This window comes from Simochromis diagramma, unplaced genomic scaffold (genome assembly GCF_900408965.1).
Source record: "Simochromis diagramma unplaced genomic scaffold, fSimDia1.1 OVJJ01000781.1, whole genome shotgun sequence".
In the NCBI taxonomy this organism is placed as follows: Eukaryota; Metazoa; Chordata; class Actinopteri; order Cichliformes; family Cichlidae; genus Simochromis; species Simochromis diagramma.
In genome coordinates this window covers 1,631,050-1,649,428 of record NW_024386832.1, presented here as the reverse complement: position 1 = coordinate 1,649,428, position 18,379 = coordinate 1,631,050, and the positions used below count along the sequence as shown (strand labels likewise).

The 18,379-nt window shown below is 40.4% G+C and overlaps 1 protein-coding gene across 1 annotated transcript; it reads left to right on the top strand.

Annotated features, from left to right (window-relative positions):
• The first annotated feature begins 682 nt into the window (after window positions 1-682).
• Window positions 683-18,338, top strand: nelfb (negative elongation factor complex member B). The gene is made up of 13 exons (XM_040028483.1): window positions 683-948; window positions 4,200-4,360; window positions 4,468-4,567; window positions 5,142-5,372; window positions 7,467-7,652; window positions 7,761-7,873; window positions 7,960-8,062; window positions 8,857-8,952; window positions 11,552-11,694; window positions 13,116-13,222; window positions 14,708-14,849; window positions 15,712-15,820; window positions 17,921-18,338. The coding sequence occupies exons 1-13, from the start codon at window positions 847-849 to the stop codon at window positions 18,077-18,079; spliced, it is 1,752 nt and encodes a 583-aa protein (XP_039884417.1). The 5' UTR covers window positions 683-846; the 3' UTR covers window positions 18,080-18,338.
• The last annotated feature ends 41 nt before the right edge of the window (window positions 18,339-18,379 follow it).

Below are 18,379 nucleotides of genomic sequence, written 5' to 3'. Positions count from 1 at the left end.
TAAACAAATTTAAAGTGAAACAACACAAAACACTGCAAACCACAACACAATTAAATATAAATTAAAATATGAAAACAAAAAGATGCACATTCTCTCTCATATGGGCCTGCATGAATAAACTTTCTGAATCCAAGGAGCCGGCTCGGGTCGTTCACTTCAAAGAGCCGGCTCTAAGATCCGTTTCGTTCGTGACTGACACATCACTATTTTGAAGACTGATGTGTTATGTTTAAATTTTAAAAAAGTTGTTAGTTGTTTTGATGGAGTAAAACTTTTCAAATATGCTCAAACTTTTTTGTATGAGTCTGCAAATATGCTTTTTGATCTCTTTAGTTAAGCATTTAAAAATGACTTTATATGAGACTTTAAATAAAACTTTAAACGTATTTTCACGAGGTAATTATACTTCTACCACGATCTTTACCATAATTGAATCCTCCCATGTTTGTGAGTACGGCCAATTTACGGTGGAGCAAAGGGAGTTTGAAATAGAGCAGACAGCTTCAGCTGAGTTCACCGCGAAAAAAAACAGCATGAAAGGCACAGACAGTAAATGCAGCGGACACTTTTAACACTCGGTTTTACATCAGCTCTCTGTACGTTCGCGCTTCTCCGCAGCTTGCAATCGAACCCTTGATGCTCGCCCTTTTACCGCAGAGCACGCTGGAACGTTTCATCGCGGATGTTTCTGGCGGAGTGTTTACAACGTTGCAACACAGGAAGCTCTCACTGAAAAGGCGAGTGTGTTGTTTTCTGCAGAAGGAATTTACTTTTGTTGACTAAACTCCCGTCAGAAGACATCATTTTGACTCAGATAATTTAATTGATGCTTAAACTGAAAGCACGATGTTCGCGGGGCTGCCTGAGCTTGGTATATCCAACGGAGAGGATCTTAAAGAAACTCTGACTAACTGCACAGAGCCGCTGAAAGCCATCGATCAGTTTCAGGTAACACCCAACAGCTTAATGCCTCGAGTGATAGAGTGTACATTTCGACTAACGGTAAATAAGCGTTCCCGGATTGATAAACAAACGATAACGTATGTTCTTAACCATCCAAAGCTAGTCACCGTTCTTCGTTGTTTCCTACCAAGCTATTTTCATCACTGTTGTAGCGATAAACAACAACAAAACAACACAGATTGCAAAAAGAGAAAGTGGGAGAAATGGTCAATGAAAATTGCTCTCCACTTCAAGTTCATATTTTTGAGCTAATATCCTGCATTTAAAAAAAAAAAAAAATCAAAATGCAGGATTTTCATCGCCTTCTCGCCCTTTATTCGGATCTCTCCCGCCAGATCTGTGAAAGCAGGAGAGAGGATTGGAGATGGCAGACAATCTCACAATGCACAGAACGTATGCCGTTCTGTTGTGTTTGTTTGTGGTGTGTTTGGAGTGTTTTTTACCTCCATGAGGTGAGAGTAGGTGATATAAGTCGACGACAACTTAGAGCTGTAGAGAGTTTGAACAGCTATTTATTGTCTTAAATAGGTAATACAGTTTGAGCACAAACCATAGACTGTATATGAAAAATGGGCATACCAGTAATCGTGCTATTTGGCGTTTCGGTTTTATATCGGTGCTCAGGAGATAACCCAGACTGGGCCCCATGGAGATGCAGCAAAAAACAGATTCCTGCCCCTGTCGTGATTTGTGCATTTTTAATTTTAATTTAATTTTATTTTTTTGCGTAGAAGAGGTTGAGAAGATTTAGTCCCATTTAAAAAAAAAAAAGATATTTAAAAAGATTTGTACTCAAGTCAATCTTCCCTAAGTATTAGGGATGTCACAGACACTCTTTATGGCAACAATAGGAAGGAAAAACTTGTTTTTAACAGGAAGGAACATTGTATAGTGGGATTAAGAGTAATGGCTCTACCATATCTAAACCTGCATTCTTTTACATAGACACCTTGGGGCAATACCTTTGGTTGTAGACATTTATGGGAAAGCAACCATTAAACTTCTTTGATTCGTGTCATCAATAGACACTTTACTGGGTGATTCATGGGCTCAGTATCTAGTTTCAGTTTTATTTAATACAGCCTGATATTCATGTCCCATTAGAGTAACTATGGAGGATAAAGCAGGATATCTTTTACATGTGACTGACTAGTTGATAAGATATGAGCATGCAGTGTCTCTCCATGGCACTGAACAGCGTGGTTCAGAACGTCGGATTGATAACTAGCAGGTGATGTGGCTAACTCTATCTTTTGCACATTTCTGCCCCTGCTGATTTGTAAATTCCAGCTATGTCGCTTGTCATTAAAATGGCACAGATGTAATAGTCTTGTGCAGTCAAAAAGATGAGCACTATCCATGCAGTGTCCACGAGAGTATATAATCACTGTCTTATAAGGCCCGTTGCATGTGTAGTTTGTTTCATAGAAGAGTCTGTGTAGGTTCTCAGTCACCCAGGTCATGGTAATCTAGGAGCTTGGAAATAAAAGTTTCTTGAAGATCACCTCTCATCCAAGAGGCCTCTTCAGTTCAGGGAACTATTTCAGAAAACTGAAGAGGCCTCTTGGATGAGAGAAACATGAACAAAACATCTTCAAGAAACTTAAAGAAATCTAGTGACTGAAACTCACTGAACCAGTGATTGCCTGCAGTTTAAAGCTGCAGATCTCACTGATGTCCAGGTCATGAAGAGACTGGCTGTAGTAAAATAAGAAATACATTTTAATAAATGATTGTAAAAGTAGAAAAGTTAAAGTTTATCATCTTGTCCACATCTGCGGTGAATCTTTGAAATAAGATGCGCCAACATTTTTCCCTCCTGGGTCTCTTTTTTTTTTTTGTCCTCAGTTTTTTTTTTAGGAGTAAACACATTTGTCCCTCAAGTTTTTCCACTTCTTTGTACATCCCCTCATGTTCCTTCCAATAGCTTCACTAGTCTTTGCTGACATCTGTAAGTCCTTGTAATGATGCTTTGTTTATTATTTCCTATATTGAGATGATCATAGTTATTCTTTCACTGATAAATTAAAACACTGCAGCCAAAAAGTAGCTAGAAATTTGAAGTGCTGAATCAACCAATCACAGTAACTGAAGTAAGTGTGATTTTTAGGGCGGAGCATGTCAAGTTACAACATAGGTAATACCGTAGGTTTTCAGAGGTGTTACAATGTAAATTAAAATCTAACATAATTAAAATAGAAATATCCTGTGTTTCTGTTTTTGTCAGTTTGATCAGATTTGCCAACTCATAAGAGAGACTATGTTTGCATTAAACGTAGTCTATCTTATCAGAGCTTTAACAATCTTGAACATTTTCAGCTTGGGAACATGCTGAGGCAGTTTTATTATTTTCCCAGATACCAACCATTATGACAGAGCTACAGAAAATCAATGATTTAATCAAATTCAGATTCACTTGCAACAAATTCAGTAACTGTTTATTTGAGCTTTTCAAACACCAATCCTCAGCATTCACTGGTAATACTGAGTGTTTGTGGTTCAGTGTCTTGTCGGGCGTTTGTTTGTTTGTTTGCATTTTTTCATGCTAAGCTCAAAATATTTAGGTTTTTGACTGGTCATCAGGGAAAAAAGGATATTTCCAAAGGCGATGTGAAAAACAAAACGGCCATCATCAAACTTACTTTGGTCAGTGATAACAATTAAATTTTGTTTAACAAAAACATGACATATTGATTGAAATTTTTTTATAAGGGATTCCCCTAAACGTTATAATTCAGATGACTAACAAATGTATGGGGGAATATGAGAATAATTCTTTTTCTGGACAACCTACAATAAGTTGCCGTTTTTTACAGACATATGTTCCTATTATGCATATAGGCTATGCCCATGTCGTGTAGCTATTATAGCACAGTTAAAGTTGATTTGTTATTCAGCTCTTAGTTCGGTTTCAAATCAAAATATTCAAAATGAAAACATGGTGTATTTCTTCTCCTGACGTGCTTAATTCTTTTTTCTGTTTACATTTTTAGGCAAAGAGTCAATAAACCTACTAAGTTTATTCATTTATGCAATTTACATTTCATACTTAACTTACATTTAATACTTTGTGGACCATTTAAAGCCCGTATTATATGAAACATATCATGGAGTATAAAATGTGGTTGGCCATGTTTTACAGGTGTGTGCCCTTATGGGTAAGCTGACTTTGAATAGAGTAGCTGCACGGCTAGAACTAATTCCTGACGAGTCCTTGACATGTTATATTATTGCAGATGGAAAATGGAATCTTGCTGCCAACGCTCCAGTCTGCTCTTCCTTTTCTCGATCTCCATGGCACGCCTCGGCTTGAGTTCCACCAGTCTGTCTTTGATGAGCTTAGAGAAAAGCTGATGGAGCGAGTTGCCGTCATAGCCGAGGGGAAGGAGGAGGACAGGTCTGTGATTGGTTGTGTTTTGGGTTTTTTAATTTATTTGTATGCTTGCTGAGGGAACCAGTGTTTTTATGACTTTTTTTTTTTTTGCTCTTTTCTTCTATCTATAGATACAGGAAGCTTGAAGAGCTGCTCGAGAAGAGCTTCCCACTTGTTAAAATGCCATCTATTCAGCCGGTGGTGATGCAGGTCCTGAAGCATCTACCTAAGGCAAGTATTTCAACCATTATCCGTTATAGGAATTGATCCTTAATTGAAAGGATTAATAATTTCATCCGTAATTAATCCTGCATTGAAAATACAAAGCAAATGTGGCTAAGGGATTTATTTTAGTTTAAACTATCACCTGGGAGTTGGATTGGGCTCGGATCACTTTCACACCATAAACAAAGCACTCTGGAGTTCATTTGGAACCATACTCAGACCACATCCTCCAAAGAGCCTCGGTGGGAGGGGGGAGTTTGATTTAAAGGGATTAAATACCACAGGTGTGAGAATAACCTAAGACGTGCTGCATTTGTTTCTTGGCCAACTCTCTTTAATTCCCACAGAACAACCACTGTGAGTGTCTACTATTGCCAGACACTGGTACAGCATAGAAATAATCAGCCATCGTGCAAACTGGAGAAGTTAACTAACTTCAGTCTCCAGCATTAGCTGATGCTCGTAGTAAGGGAGGGGAATGTTGTAAGCAGTACATGAGAAAATATAGTTTTGACAAGAAGCCAAGGATCCGTTTTAGGCGGACCTCTTTTTAACCTTTATTGCTTGCTTCTTCCTGCAGGTGCCAGAGAAGAAACTAAAGATGGTGATGGCTGACAAAGAGCTCTACAAGGTGTGTGCAGTAGAGGTAAAAAGGCAGATCTGGCAGGACAACCAGGCTCTGTTTGGGGATGAAGTCTCACCTCTCCTAAAACAGTACATTGTGGAGAAGGAAGCAGCTCTGTTCAGCAGCGACCTCTCCATCCTGCACAATTTCTTCAGCCCTTCTCCAAAAACACGACGCCAAGGCGAGGTGAGTTGCAGAACACAATAACACTGGCTTCAGATTTATTTCAGACTAAACAATGTAACACAATTTTAATTTCCTTAAGCTCCTTTAGCAGCCATTACAATCTGGACATTTCTTGGACAGATTCCACCCGTTCTCCATTTATAATAAGAGGGTAGTGGACCTGTCTGTGCCTCCTGAAGTTATGAGTTCTTTTGTTTTAAGGACGTAAACAAGTTTTCTATCTCCGCCCTCTACGCTGTCTGATCTCCACCGGCATACTTGACGATGATGTTGGTTGGGTGGGTTGGTGTGCAGTCATAGGTGTACAGGGCGTACAGTAGGGGCTGAGAATGCAGTCCTGAGAAAACATAGTGGTGGTCCCAGCCAATGGTGGGCTTCTTTTGCACCATTCACAGACAGTAAAAGCCACTGGAGTGTTGTTTAGGTCGACAGGCTTCTATAGCTCTCGTCTCAGGCCATGTGCATTGTCTGTTTGGCCGTCCTTAGATCTGATTAGTGTCCCAGTCCCCACAGCTGTGAATCAGATTCATTTATTTAAAAGAAAAGAAGTTTGGTGCAACTTCTTTACTTGCACGGGTGTCATCCAATAAGCAAGCTCCAGTCAACCTTCTGTTACTTTCGCTTTGCTTTGCATATGGCTCATGTTGACATATTGTGTGCAAGCTGTCATGGACCAAATTAGTTGAGAGACATACAGAGGACTTGCCTGTCCTGTTATGTTGTATGTGCTTTTCATAATGTGTCTTGCACAACATGCAGCTAGCTGGCACCTTGCCACGGTGTTATCAATCTGTAGAAGTCAAATGCTAGTTATGTTTGCATTGTACCATTGTAACATGAGTTACAGATGACTAAAGTCAATATGTTAGAATAAGTCAGGATTATGGATCGTGCTGTACCTGGTTGTAACTATTGGGTGCTAGCATCGTCACTCTGAAATTATTTTGTTAACAAGTCACGAACGAAATGGCTCTTGGAGCCGGATCTTTGACGTGAACGACGTGAGCCGGCTCCTTATTGGGAGCTGTGGTTTTTTCTTCTCTCTCTCTCTCTCGCACTTTTTCCCCGCTTCACTCCGCACATCAGCCTTGTGCTTTGCGCTGGGCAGAGGGGGGAGGGGCGTTAGTTACACTCACAGTAGCACAGGAACAGAGCGGGAGGGAGAGAGAGAGAGAGAGCCAGGGACAACAAGGTCACGTTAGAAAGGTATAGTAATCATCCACAACTATTTTCAGTTGCAGATGATAAAGGATTCAGTAAGTTTATTCATGCATTTAAATAGTTAAAAGTTGAAATGTAACTAGTTGGTTTTTGTATTATATGATTTATTTATTACATTTCATGTGGTGTGAATAAATACAAGTATATTTACGGTGGCCCCTACAGACAAAGCACGTACAAACTCCAGAACACATACAAATTCTGAAGCACGTGAAACCTCCAAAATGCGCACAAACTCCAAAACACAACAGAAGTGCTCCAGGATGCTAGGGGGCAGTGTTGAGCTTTTGTTACCTCGTGGCTACACAAGCCAGCAAGTACCAACGACTGCATTTGGTGTGTGGTAGTAACAGGTAAATTAACTCTTCTTCTTTTTTTAATTATTTGAATATATATGAGTGTTTGTGTATAAATACACAAACAATACACATATGCTTTCAATTGTGTAATTTAAGTGATCTAGGTAGCTCTGCTAGCGTTAACTGAACTTCCAAAACAATGTGCTCTGGAGTTTGTACGTGTTTTTTCTCTAGGGGCCACCGTATATATTTATATATAAACATATATAAATAAAACTGCATTTTTTTTACATTAGTAATTCCTTTTGTGCATAATTTTATATTGTTGTTGATAGTAAAATTAAAGCAACAAAACAACCGAAGAGCCGGTCCTCTAAAAAGAGCCGGAAATCCCATCATTAATGTTCGAAACAGCCGGTCTAAATCGTTGATGAAAGTGCTGTATTTAGGGGCGAGTAAAAATAACTTGGCATTCTTAGTCAAAGGTCTGGGGTTCTCAGGAGCATGTAAATTATATACAGCTCCTGTTTTGGAATTACCTTTGCTGACTATTCCTGTTGTCTATGTACTGTAGGTGGTTCTAAAGCTGACTCAGATGATCGGGAAGAATGTGAAACTGTATGACATGGTGCTGCAGTTTTTACGAACTCTCTTTCTGCGAACCCGGAATGTCCACTACTGCACCCTGAGAGCAGAACTGCTCATGTCTCTTCATGACCTGGACATCAGTGAGATCTGCTCGGTGGATCCCTGCCATAAGGTGAGGGCACAGATACTGGTGGTAAATAAAGTCCCTAATCACATCTCCAGTGTATTTTACTTTGTGTGTTGAATGGGTTCTTCTCGTTTGTTTTGTGCACTTTGACAGTTCACTTGGTGTTTAGATGCCTGTATCCGTGAGAAGTTTGTGGATGGTAAGCGAGCCAGAGAGTTACAGGGTTTCCTGGATGGAGTGAAGAAAGGACAAGAGCAAGTCCTTGGGTAACAGACGAGGAGCTGGTTTATGAAAATAGTTGCTGATCATTGGTAGATGCACAAAATAATGTTTTGATCATTGTGCGTTCCAGGGACCTGTCTATGATCCTGTGTGACCCGTTTGCCTGCAACACCCTAGTCTTGAGTATCATGAGGAACCTGCAAGAGCTGCTGAGTCAGGATGCTTTACCACGAGTGAGTATACTGTGCATGAGAAACAGAAGAAGTGATACACAATTGTGCTGACAATTTGTGGTATTATACTGACTGACAACTTTGTGGTGATACAGCAAAAACACGCAATGTGGCAAAGAAAAGGAAGGGAGGCACATTTAGAAGTTTAGACGATGAAACAGTGCCACTCTAAGTGCAAGTTTTAGTTGTGCAACACAGAAAGTTGAAATAAACCCAAAACACAATAATTCCCTGCAGTTATTCTGCAGTGTCATATTATGTTTGAGGTTGTGAGGTTATTTCAGTAAAAGAAGAAAATACAACAGTGTAAAAATGGTTGATTTTAAGCAAGCAGTCAGAGCGGTGCATTTAATTCATGCAGCCACTGACAGAAACAGACAACCATTCACACTCACATTTGGATTCACCAGTTATCCTTGGGGGCAGGAAGCTGGAATACCAGGAGAGAACATGCAAACTCATAAAGGCCCAAAGCAGGATTTGAACACTGGACCTTCTTACTGTGAGGAAACTGTGCTAACCACGACAACACCATACTGCCCCAGTACATGTTATGTTTCAGTTAGTGAGCTAATGTTATGTTGAGTGTGGGCTTGTTTTAAAGTAGTCGAGATAAGAAACAAAATTCATGCACTAATTTAGTTTAAACATAATATTTCAATGCTGTTCAGCAGTGCATTTCTAATTTTAAATGTTGTCTAATGCTAATTAGTAGTTGTCTGTACCCACATACATATACTGTGATGGGGCAGCATTTTTGATAACAGTCTCATGTCGTATGTTTTTGCTCACAGGATAGTCCTGACCTGATGCTGCTGCTGAGGATGCTCTCACTGGGTCAAGGAGCCTGGGACATGATTGACAGTCAGGTCTTCAAAGAGCCTCGTTTGGTGCGTAAATGCCGACAACACAGGTTTATCTGAATCTGTGCATCAAGTTTTTGCTTTCACTGATTAGAAAACAGGGGACCTGCTGTGTACGTAAATATTGTTACTCACAGTATTGTAGTGTCTCTGGAAAAATCTGTATTTTTATTTAAACCAGCTATAAATCAAACTGAAGCAAGTTCCTTTAGTTTGATTTCTATTTGATTTGAATTTCTTTCGGTTAATAAAAAAAAAAAAAGTAAAGTAAAATGTATTCATACCATATAGGCCTTTGAAAGGCAAGAAACCAGTCACAGTGGGCTTTACAGAGGTTTCAATAACCAGCTTGTCTAAGGACAAAATGAACATCTATGAACTTGTAAAACAACACAGAACATGAAATATGAGCCAAACGCCAAACAGATGAGTTTTAAACTGTTTTTTAACACAGAGGCTGTGGTACAAAGAGAGGGCGGTAAGCTATTCAGTAGTTTGGGATGCACAGTCCCCCATAGATTTCAGACAGGTGTGCGGGACAACAAGAAGAATTTTATTTGTAGACATGAGAATAGGAGTGGAGTGGATCAGTAGGAGGGAGCCTCGCCTTGTAAGGGTATAACAGTAAGAACCAAGATGTGAAACAGAAATCTCAATGTTACAGGAAGCCAGTGCAGAACCTTTGAGAACATTTTTGGACAGATTGGAGGGAATTAATAGATGCTTAAGACAGGCCAAACGGACTGATCTAAAATAAACTCATGGTTCTGCGCATTGGCTTTTACAGTGGATGAGAAGAACCCCAAACACGGTCTTATTTGGCCAGCAGTACTCAGAAATGATCATTAGAATTATAAAATGATTTGCTGTCTAATGAAATATTGAAAATGTATTAAATTGAGTAATTTATCCAATTCATGGTATTTAATGTCAACTGTCGACAGATAATAAGAAATGGTTTTTAAAATACTGATAATCTTACAATAATAGTCGTATGTAATATATATTTCAATACTTGTTTTCCCAACAAGTACTGAAAGCTATGACAACAAATTCTCTTTTAGTCTACAATAAACTAGCTGCCTCAATCCCATAGAAGTGTAGGGGCGAAGACAGTTTAGACGCATGTCTCCATCGCAGTGCTGATGTGGTCACTACACCTGTAACTCATATTTTCAATTCCAAAATTTTAGAAGGTCATGGCCCTAGTGACTCAATAATTACTTCCCTCATGCCGTCCTTGCATTGTGTTACAGGCAGAGCTACACAGCTCATTAACTTGAATATCTCAATAAACCTTGATTTCTTGACACAGAACTAAATACACTTACCACAAAAAGTAAGATCATTCGTGTTTAGTCAGTTATTTCTTTCTTGTAAGAATGCTTCTTCGCCCTAAATCTTATGCTGTTGGAAAGCCTATTTATGTCCCATTACATTGTGCTACATTTGTAAGGGCAATCCATTAATAGGTTGAGCAGCAAAGTTGACTGTGGGTTGCACCTAAAATTTGCCAAATCTTCTCTACCAGTGCCATACAGCTAATTCTTCTATTGACTCTCGTCTTGAGCTTCTGGTACCCCAGGTGCTGATAGTCAGATGCCTGGTTTGTACCTGTGAGCATGGACCCTGCATGCCAATCTGGTTATGCCCTGTGCCATATGGCAACTTCAAGCTGGTGTTCCCCAAAACCAATTTGCAGCATTATTTGAAGTGAACCCTAGTACCATCTCCAAATTGAAGGCCAAGCTCCAGTGTAACGTGAGATGTCAGAAATAGGCTGCAAAGTGGGTGTCCGAGGAGACAACGCAACGACTGTGTCCTTACCCTCTCAGCACTTAGGAACCATAGACAGTCTTCTACAGATATGCTGAGATTAGCCCTCTACACAGACTATCCAGAACAGACTGCACACATCCAATCGCCATTCACTGCCTTTCACTGTCAGGTCCATTTGTACTGGTGATGGTAATATATGCTGGAAACTTGTGGAGGAACATTATGTTCAGCAGTGAGTCCAGATTCTGCCTATGGCACTTGTGATGGCACGGGGCAGCATCTCTGTCACTGGAAATTTAGCTTGTCATCACTGGAGGCAATCTCAAAGACTACATCCACTATTTGGGAGTGGAGAGAATGAAGTGGCCTGCATGCAGGTTCAACCCCATTGAATATTTCTGGGATCAGCTTGGGTCTGCTGTTCTTGTCAGAGTGACCAATGCAGCCACTTTGGCTGACTTAGGTGTCTCAATTCATCAGAGATGGGAGCCCTACCCTGTAATAAAAACATTTTAGAAGCACCAAGAGCACTCTAATGCAACCTGAGTTTATATTTGGCATTTTCTGCACCCTGTTTGTACTGTAACAGCAACAGGAAAAGCTGCTTCTCCACCTCCTCTTTACCTCTGCACGTGCCTCGTTCCTTCCTCGTTTTGCTTTTAAAAAGTGATGATGCGCATTGTTGAAGTCTTTTATATTGTCCGGTTACAGTAATCCAAATCAACAAATGATAAATCTCCATTGTAATAATTTCAAACATTACTTTGAAAGATGTCACTGCAAGTATCAGGAAAGCAGTCCAGCAGAAGTCACCGTGACATTATTGGTATTTTTATGTCACCCTCAGGATTTGGAAGTGGTTACTCGCTTTTTGCCTGCAATGATGTCAGTGGTTGTGGATGATCACACCTTTACTGTGGAACAGAAGCTCCCAAGTGAAGAAAAGAGCTCGCTGTCATACCCCACCACCCTGCCTGAATCCTTCAACAGGTAAAAACACAGCAGCAAAAGAGGAGAGGCAGATGTTATATTGCATCAAACGCAGGTTGTCATCAGTACTTTCATCTCATAGCTTCCTTTCTCGGGAGGTAAGAAGCACTGTTACCACGGTAACCCTCACATCTGACTCTAATGTAGGTCACTTCTAAATTTAACTATAAAATGTCAATTCTTCACGTTTGTACAAAAAAAATCACCAAACACGAGTGAGAAATCATAAACCACAAGTCTTTAGTACTGCTCCTTTATTTTTCTTCTCAGAGGTAGTAGTTTTAAATGATAAACTATAGAGATGTTGATGTAACATGATGTATGTAACCACGTATGAGGTATAAGAGATCAGTTGCATTGACTTCATTACTTGAAACCTTGGGCATGTTTTCTATGCTTCTAGCAACTTCTCCTTGGGTCAGTTTATTATCCCAGCAGGCCAGTCATCAGTAGCATCCGATGATTGGCAGGGCATACGTGTTGGTTCCACAGATCTCGTGCTTCCTCTGCAGCTGTTTGGTAGTTGCATCTTTCCCAGTGGCCTCTTTGTGGTTAAAATTTGCCTGTCAGATTTCAAGGTATTTATAACGATCCTCAGTGTCTGCAGCGTTGCCTTCTATCAGAGCAGTCCCTACAGCTCCGTCTATCTTCCAGCTACACCGATTTCATTGCATCCAAGTGTTGTGGATCAGTGAATTGATGTCTTACTTATTTCTGGCATAACGTTGGAGTCAACCATCTGTAGAGGAGGTGGCCTGTCTGTAGCCTGTCATATTTAAGGACCTGAGTGAGGAGCTATGCAGCACAGCAGTGGGGACAGAGCATCTCTTTGGCAAATCCTGCACTTGATGGAGGCTTTGGCTTGAAGTTGGCCTTTAGTCTCATTTTCCATATGTCCACTGAATTACTGTTGAAGGCTCTTGGGGTTTTGTTAATCTTTGCAGTTGTAGGCATTCCTGGGTTGAATCATAGGCTTTCCTACACAAGTACACGGGTTGGTCATTCTGGTCTGCTCTGTCTACCAGTAGCTGGCCTGTTCACTTTGCCCTAATGATGCATGGGCATCCAGACTATCGATGACACACATAGAATAATATACTACCGACACTTTATTCACTTTTAGTCACTTTGATTTTAAAACTGTATATTCTGTGTATTTATTATCTCACTCTTATTGTCCTTATCTTCAACGTTATGCTGCTCTGTTGTATGTTAATTGCCCCTTGGGGATAAATAACGTCTTTCTGATTCTGATTCTGTCCTGGGTGGAATTTGAAATGGGATGTAGTGAATTAGTGGGTGGATCCGTTTGTGGAGGCAATTCATTAAGTCGGTTCACTAAGCTGAACAAATGGTGACAGTGGTTTTCTCCAGGACCACACACAGAGGTGTAGCAGGTTATTGTTTCCCTACCCCCTCAGATACCTGCAGGAGAACAGAGTGGCCTGTGAAATGGGTCTCTACTATGTCCTCCACATCGCCAAACTGAGGAACAAGAATGCCTTACAACGGTTGCTGCCTGCACTTGGTGAGTGTCTGAATTATAACTATAACACCAACAATTTTATCCTGTAACTTGAGTCAAAATGCAGTATCACTGCCTTTTTTTCACGTGACTGAGTCTTATACCTGATCTCTCTGTTACGTTGCTTGTTTTTTGGTTTTGTTAATAAATCACAATATTAACAAAGATGTGCGCGATTAGTCGACTACTCTTCAATATTTTCAGCAGTCTGCAACAGACGCACCAGTCATGTAATATGATCGTTAATATTTTGATTGCTGTCCAGTGCCAGTACATAGTTGTTATGTAGCCCTCTGCCCCCAGATGGAGCTTCCCCCCTCCTAACGTGGTTTGCTCCAGAAAATGAAAACAGAGTTGTATCTAGGCTTTGTCAGAATAAACTGGCTGTCAACACTCAACATGAGCAATACACATATTCAGCACAGGCATGGGGACGTTCATTTTCATGTAAAGAAAGCTTTTGCTAACGTTAGCCACACCAGTATGACATTGTTTACCTGAAAATGCTACAGTCCGTAGCTCATCACAGCAGAAGATTTCACTCAGTGTTGTTGAATGCAGAGGCTTTCAAAAGTTCATTAAATATAATGAGCCTGAATACACGGTGCCTGGCAGACTGTAGCACAACCAAAACTGAGAGAGGAAATGAAGCTAAGTATGCAACAGCAGGCTGTTCAAATTCCACGACAAATGAGTCGTGTGTCAAAAATCTGTCCTTTTATTACTGAAGGAAATTAGCAATGCTTTTAATTTGTGGATTAGAGGAAAACTTGGCAGCATATCTGCGAGGTGCTGTTAGCAAGTTGGGACTGGAAGACGAGGTCGTTACGTATCCAGACAACAGAAGCAATAAGGTAGTGGCAAACAACATCATGTTGGAGTAGGAAGCAGTTTCTTGTTTTGATGATGAAACTTGATGAAAACTGACGGTTCTGATATAAACAGGACAGTCACAAAGCTGATGGACGCACATGCTGTGTGTCCCTACCTTAGAGCTGTCAGATGACAATTAAGGGCGTGGTCCCTGTGCTCCCTCAAAAGTGCCACCACTGGTCTGTGTGGGGAAGCACGCGTATCTGTGATGAACTTTTACCATGAGTTTGCTGAACAATACCCTCCTAACATAATTAAAACACACGAGGAAGAAATGAATAATTTTCAATTATAAAATAGTTCCCAACCCCAAAGTCAGCCATGTATTAGTCGTTTCCCATGACTACATCAACTTGCAAGTCGCTGTCTATGTTCCCACTACATCTGCTGTTGTCGAAGAGTTTTTCTGCTGCTGGACTTTTTGCCAGTGAACTGAAATCACGTGTTTCACCCCTATGTTAATTTCGCTGAACAGAAATGTGTCTTCAGTAGAGTAAGGACACTTTCGATGTCACCAGGAACATAACTTCACATTCAGTGTGTTAATGACTGACCATCCCACTTTATAGGAACAGTTTGAGTCTTACAAGTGTTTCCTTTTTTGTCCCCCCGTAGTGGAGACCTACAATGATATGGCTTTTGGTGATATCTTCCTTCACCTGCTGACTGGACACCTCACACTTCTCTCTGATGAGTTTGGATCAGAAGAGTTTTGTTCAGTTGTCTTTGATGGATTCCTCCTTACATCTTTCTCCAGGTAGGTTGACTCAGTGTTACAGTATAAGACTACATCACCATTCTCATCCCACACCACCAAAGTTGACTAAAAATACACAAAGCTCTTATTACCACCCAGCTTCTGACAATAGCAGAAAGCCTAGTGGTTCAGTAGTTTCAGATCCCCAACTGCTGACCGTCCCCTTTCAACGCCACCAGCCTAAATTCGCTGAGCAGTTAGGAAGGTGAATGGGTGACAATAATAACAATAAAGATTTAATTTCTGTAGCATCTTATAAACACGTTTTACAGAAGTTCGAAAGTGATTTTAAAGATGTAAGCAGGTGCCGAAAGGGGCCATCCCAAAACTGCCAGTCCATGTCCTTAAGCATGAAAACATGGAAAGATCGTTTATTCTGTGTGTATCAGGACATAATTTAACTGTGGAACATAAGACTGCATGTAAACGTGGGTTCCTGTTAGCATAATACAGGAAGCTAACAAGGCAATCACACAAGTCACCTTCAAGTGTGGCATAAACTGTGCTGCATAGGTCTCACCCCCTACAGTCCCTTTTACGTAGGTCACAGCACAGTGAACAGCTCTCCAGTTGGTCATTCAGTGTTAGAGAATAGAGGATTGTCATTGGCTAAAGACTCATGATTGACACGTCTTTGCCCAAAGAGCAAACACCCTTCTCTCATCACATGATTTGTTGTTGTTGTTGTTTTAACCAAGACGTCAAAGTATTTATCTATTTACTTCTTTGTGTCTTTTGCATTTTTTATTAACTGTGAGATAGAATAGCTTCTTTCTAAAAGATGAGGATAAAAACACCTTTGGTGTGATCGTGTACAGTAAACATGTCTGTCGTTTGTCTCGACTGTCTGAATTCGTTACAGTAAAGAAAATGTCCACAGACACACCCTGAGGATGTTACTGCATCTACACCACAAAGTGTTACCATCATGTATGGAAACTTTAATGAAAACGCTGGACCCTCCAAAACAGGTAGGTTTCAGGTGGAGAGCTCCATTTAGACCCTCGTGTTGAACCACTTTTTGGCACAAGGGAGCAAAACGATCGCATGAGTGCTGCTGTTTGGAAGAATAAAGTAGTCGTGGCAAAACAATCACATGACCACTTCACGATGACAAAGCAACAAGGTGATATATACCAGTTTTTAAATTGTGCTGATAGTCCACGTAAAACCAGAGTCATGATAAACAAGATATACGCAGAATAGTTTCGTCACGTTTACTGTCTAAGGACAGCGCAGCGAGACCTCTCTGCTTATGACCTTATGTCAGACCTGCAGGTATCAGGCTGTGATGTTCTCTTAAAGTGGACAGAAATTATTTTTTGGAGTGGCACAAATAATTTGTGTGGCATCTTATTTAATGCAGAACAGCTGATTGTTCTGTAAATAGGTTGAAATGTTTATTTAAAAGGTAAATGGCTGCAAATAACTTTGTTGTTTGCAAAACTTGTGCGTAGGATTTTAAAATTTGCAATTTTATTTGCATTTAAAGTTCTGAAATATGATCATTAAACATGTTTGTGGTTGTTACAGTAAAAAATCAAACTTTTTTCTACTCAGAGTTTGTTTTTTGTCTGATTTCAGATCAGTTGTGTTAATACAGTATATCAAAATGAAAACATAACTGTAAATTCAGACACGTGAGGTTGTGTGAGGATGACACCAAACAAGGCAAATAAACAGTTTTTAAAGGTGAAATGTGGAGGAAACATCAAAAGTGGTCAAAAACAGCCTCTGGACCCCAGAGGGTTAAATATTTTTCTAAAGTAATGCAATAGTTACTTTTCCTAGTAATTAATTTTAACTCCGTCACTAACTCGGGTACTTTTTTGAATAAGTAATTAGTAACTATAATTAATTACCCTTTCAAAGTAACTTGCACAACACTGGTCATTATCACCAGAGGTTTCAGGGAAGAACTATTGTGAGACATTACCCCACCCTGTCATGCGAACACTTAAAGTCACCTGACAAAAGGTGTGAGTGGGGGTTGAAGGGCCTGGGATGGACTCTCAAGAGTACATTTGCTACATTGCAGGTGGCAGGCAGCTGGTGTTGGAGCCACTCCCTCTGTTCAATGATGGTTGATCACATCATTCATTTTTTACTCCGCCTTCAAAATATGCATCTTAACTGGCCCGAATACCTGTGTGTAAGGATGAACTTGAATATTTAGATGACAGTTATATCTAATCCAAAAATGTGACTTATCAATAATTGCTGGTAGCTGACAGTGATTAAGCATTTAGAACATTGTAGAACTTCCTCGACCACAGTGGCGTGTACTTCCTCCCCCTCGCTGTCATTTCTCGTAATAGTCTTTCTGTTTTTGAAATTTGCACTTCGCACTGTGCCGCTGCACACAGACACACAGCTCCTCTACTCACTAAGAACAGAATTAATTAACATTCATAACCCTAAACAACACTTGGAGGGATTTCAGAGGTCGAAAAAAGTTTCATTTTCAACAGCACTGTAGTGTTGAACAGTTATTAGGTTATAAATGTTAACCTGGCCGGCACACAAACTGACATTAGATGTTTAACTCTTAGCAGTTATCCACCACATTGGCATCTGCTGTCTTTAATGTAGCATCTAGCAGCCTGTGGTTGGATAGAAGATAAATAATCATTCCAGGCTGAAAGGATCATGGATGGGATATTGAGCCCTGACTGAGCAGATTACAGGCAGAGGTGAACTGGGCGAGTCGGTGCTGTCTGTGCAGAGCAGCCAGATAAACTGAGAAGAAGGTTCAGAGTCTGGAGAACTAATCTGAGTACATAAAGATTGGCGTCTGGAGCAGAGCAGTCTAATCAGATGTCAGGCCTGAGGAGCAGAGCTGCATCAGGGGATCAGAGAGGCTGACAGATGAGATTCAAGATTCTTTGCTGTCATATTCAGAATGAAATTAAGGGCATACAGCGTGGACAGGATGATACACTTTAACTCATTTTTAAAATGCGGACAGTGATCATTGTAGTCTTACACGCGCACACACACACACACACGTGTGAACGCGAGTTGAATGTCAGTATGCTGTATGTGCTGACACGTGTGCTGTGTGTTCACAGTGCAGTGAGCCACTGAAGGAGCTCTACACCCAGCTGACAGAGAAAATGGAGGCGCAGAAAAAGAGCCCGCCTCCAACAGATGAAACTCCATCCCTGGACTTGGGGCTGCACCCAGTGACCGTTCCCACTACGGCCTCCACACCAACCACACCTCTCTGAAGATCTTAATCACTGATAGACTTTACATGCAGGCTGCAGCTGATTCATGAAAGGCTGGAAATTTTACAGTTGTGGGATTTTTTTTCTTTTTCATCAATGTTTAGTTTCTGTAGACGTGTCTTCCAGCTCTGACAGTGTACTCCTGGTTTTTTTGCATTATTGTTCAGATATACAATATTTTCATGTGTATCTGGGCTGTGTGTGTTTATGAAGTGTGTCAGTAGTGCAAGAACCCTGTAAATAAAGAACTGTTTGCAAATATAGTTTGATTTACTATGAGCCAGGCAAAATGCACCACCT

Excerpts from the sequence above, each read along its gene's own strand:
- nelfb (XM_040028483.1), top strand. The coding sequence starts at position 847 with ATGTTCGCGGGGCTGCCTGAGCTTGGTATATCCAACGGAGAGGATCTT. Across the intron at positions 949-4,199 it reads AAGCCATCGATCAGTTTCAG|ATGGAAAATGGAATCTTGCT; the intron begins GTAACACCCAAC and ends ATATTATTGCAG. Across the intron at positions 8,953-11,551 it reads TCTTCAAAGAGCCTCGTTTG|GATTTGGAAGTGGTTACTCG; the intron begins GTGCGTAAATGC and ends TGTCACCCTCAG.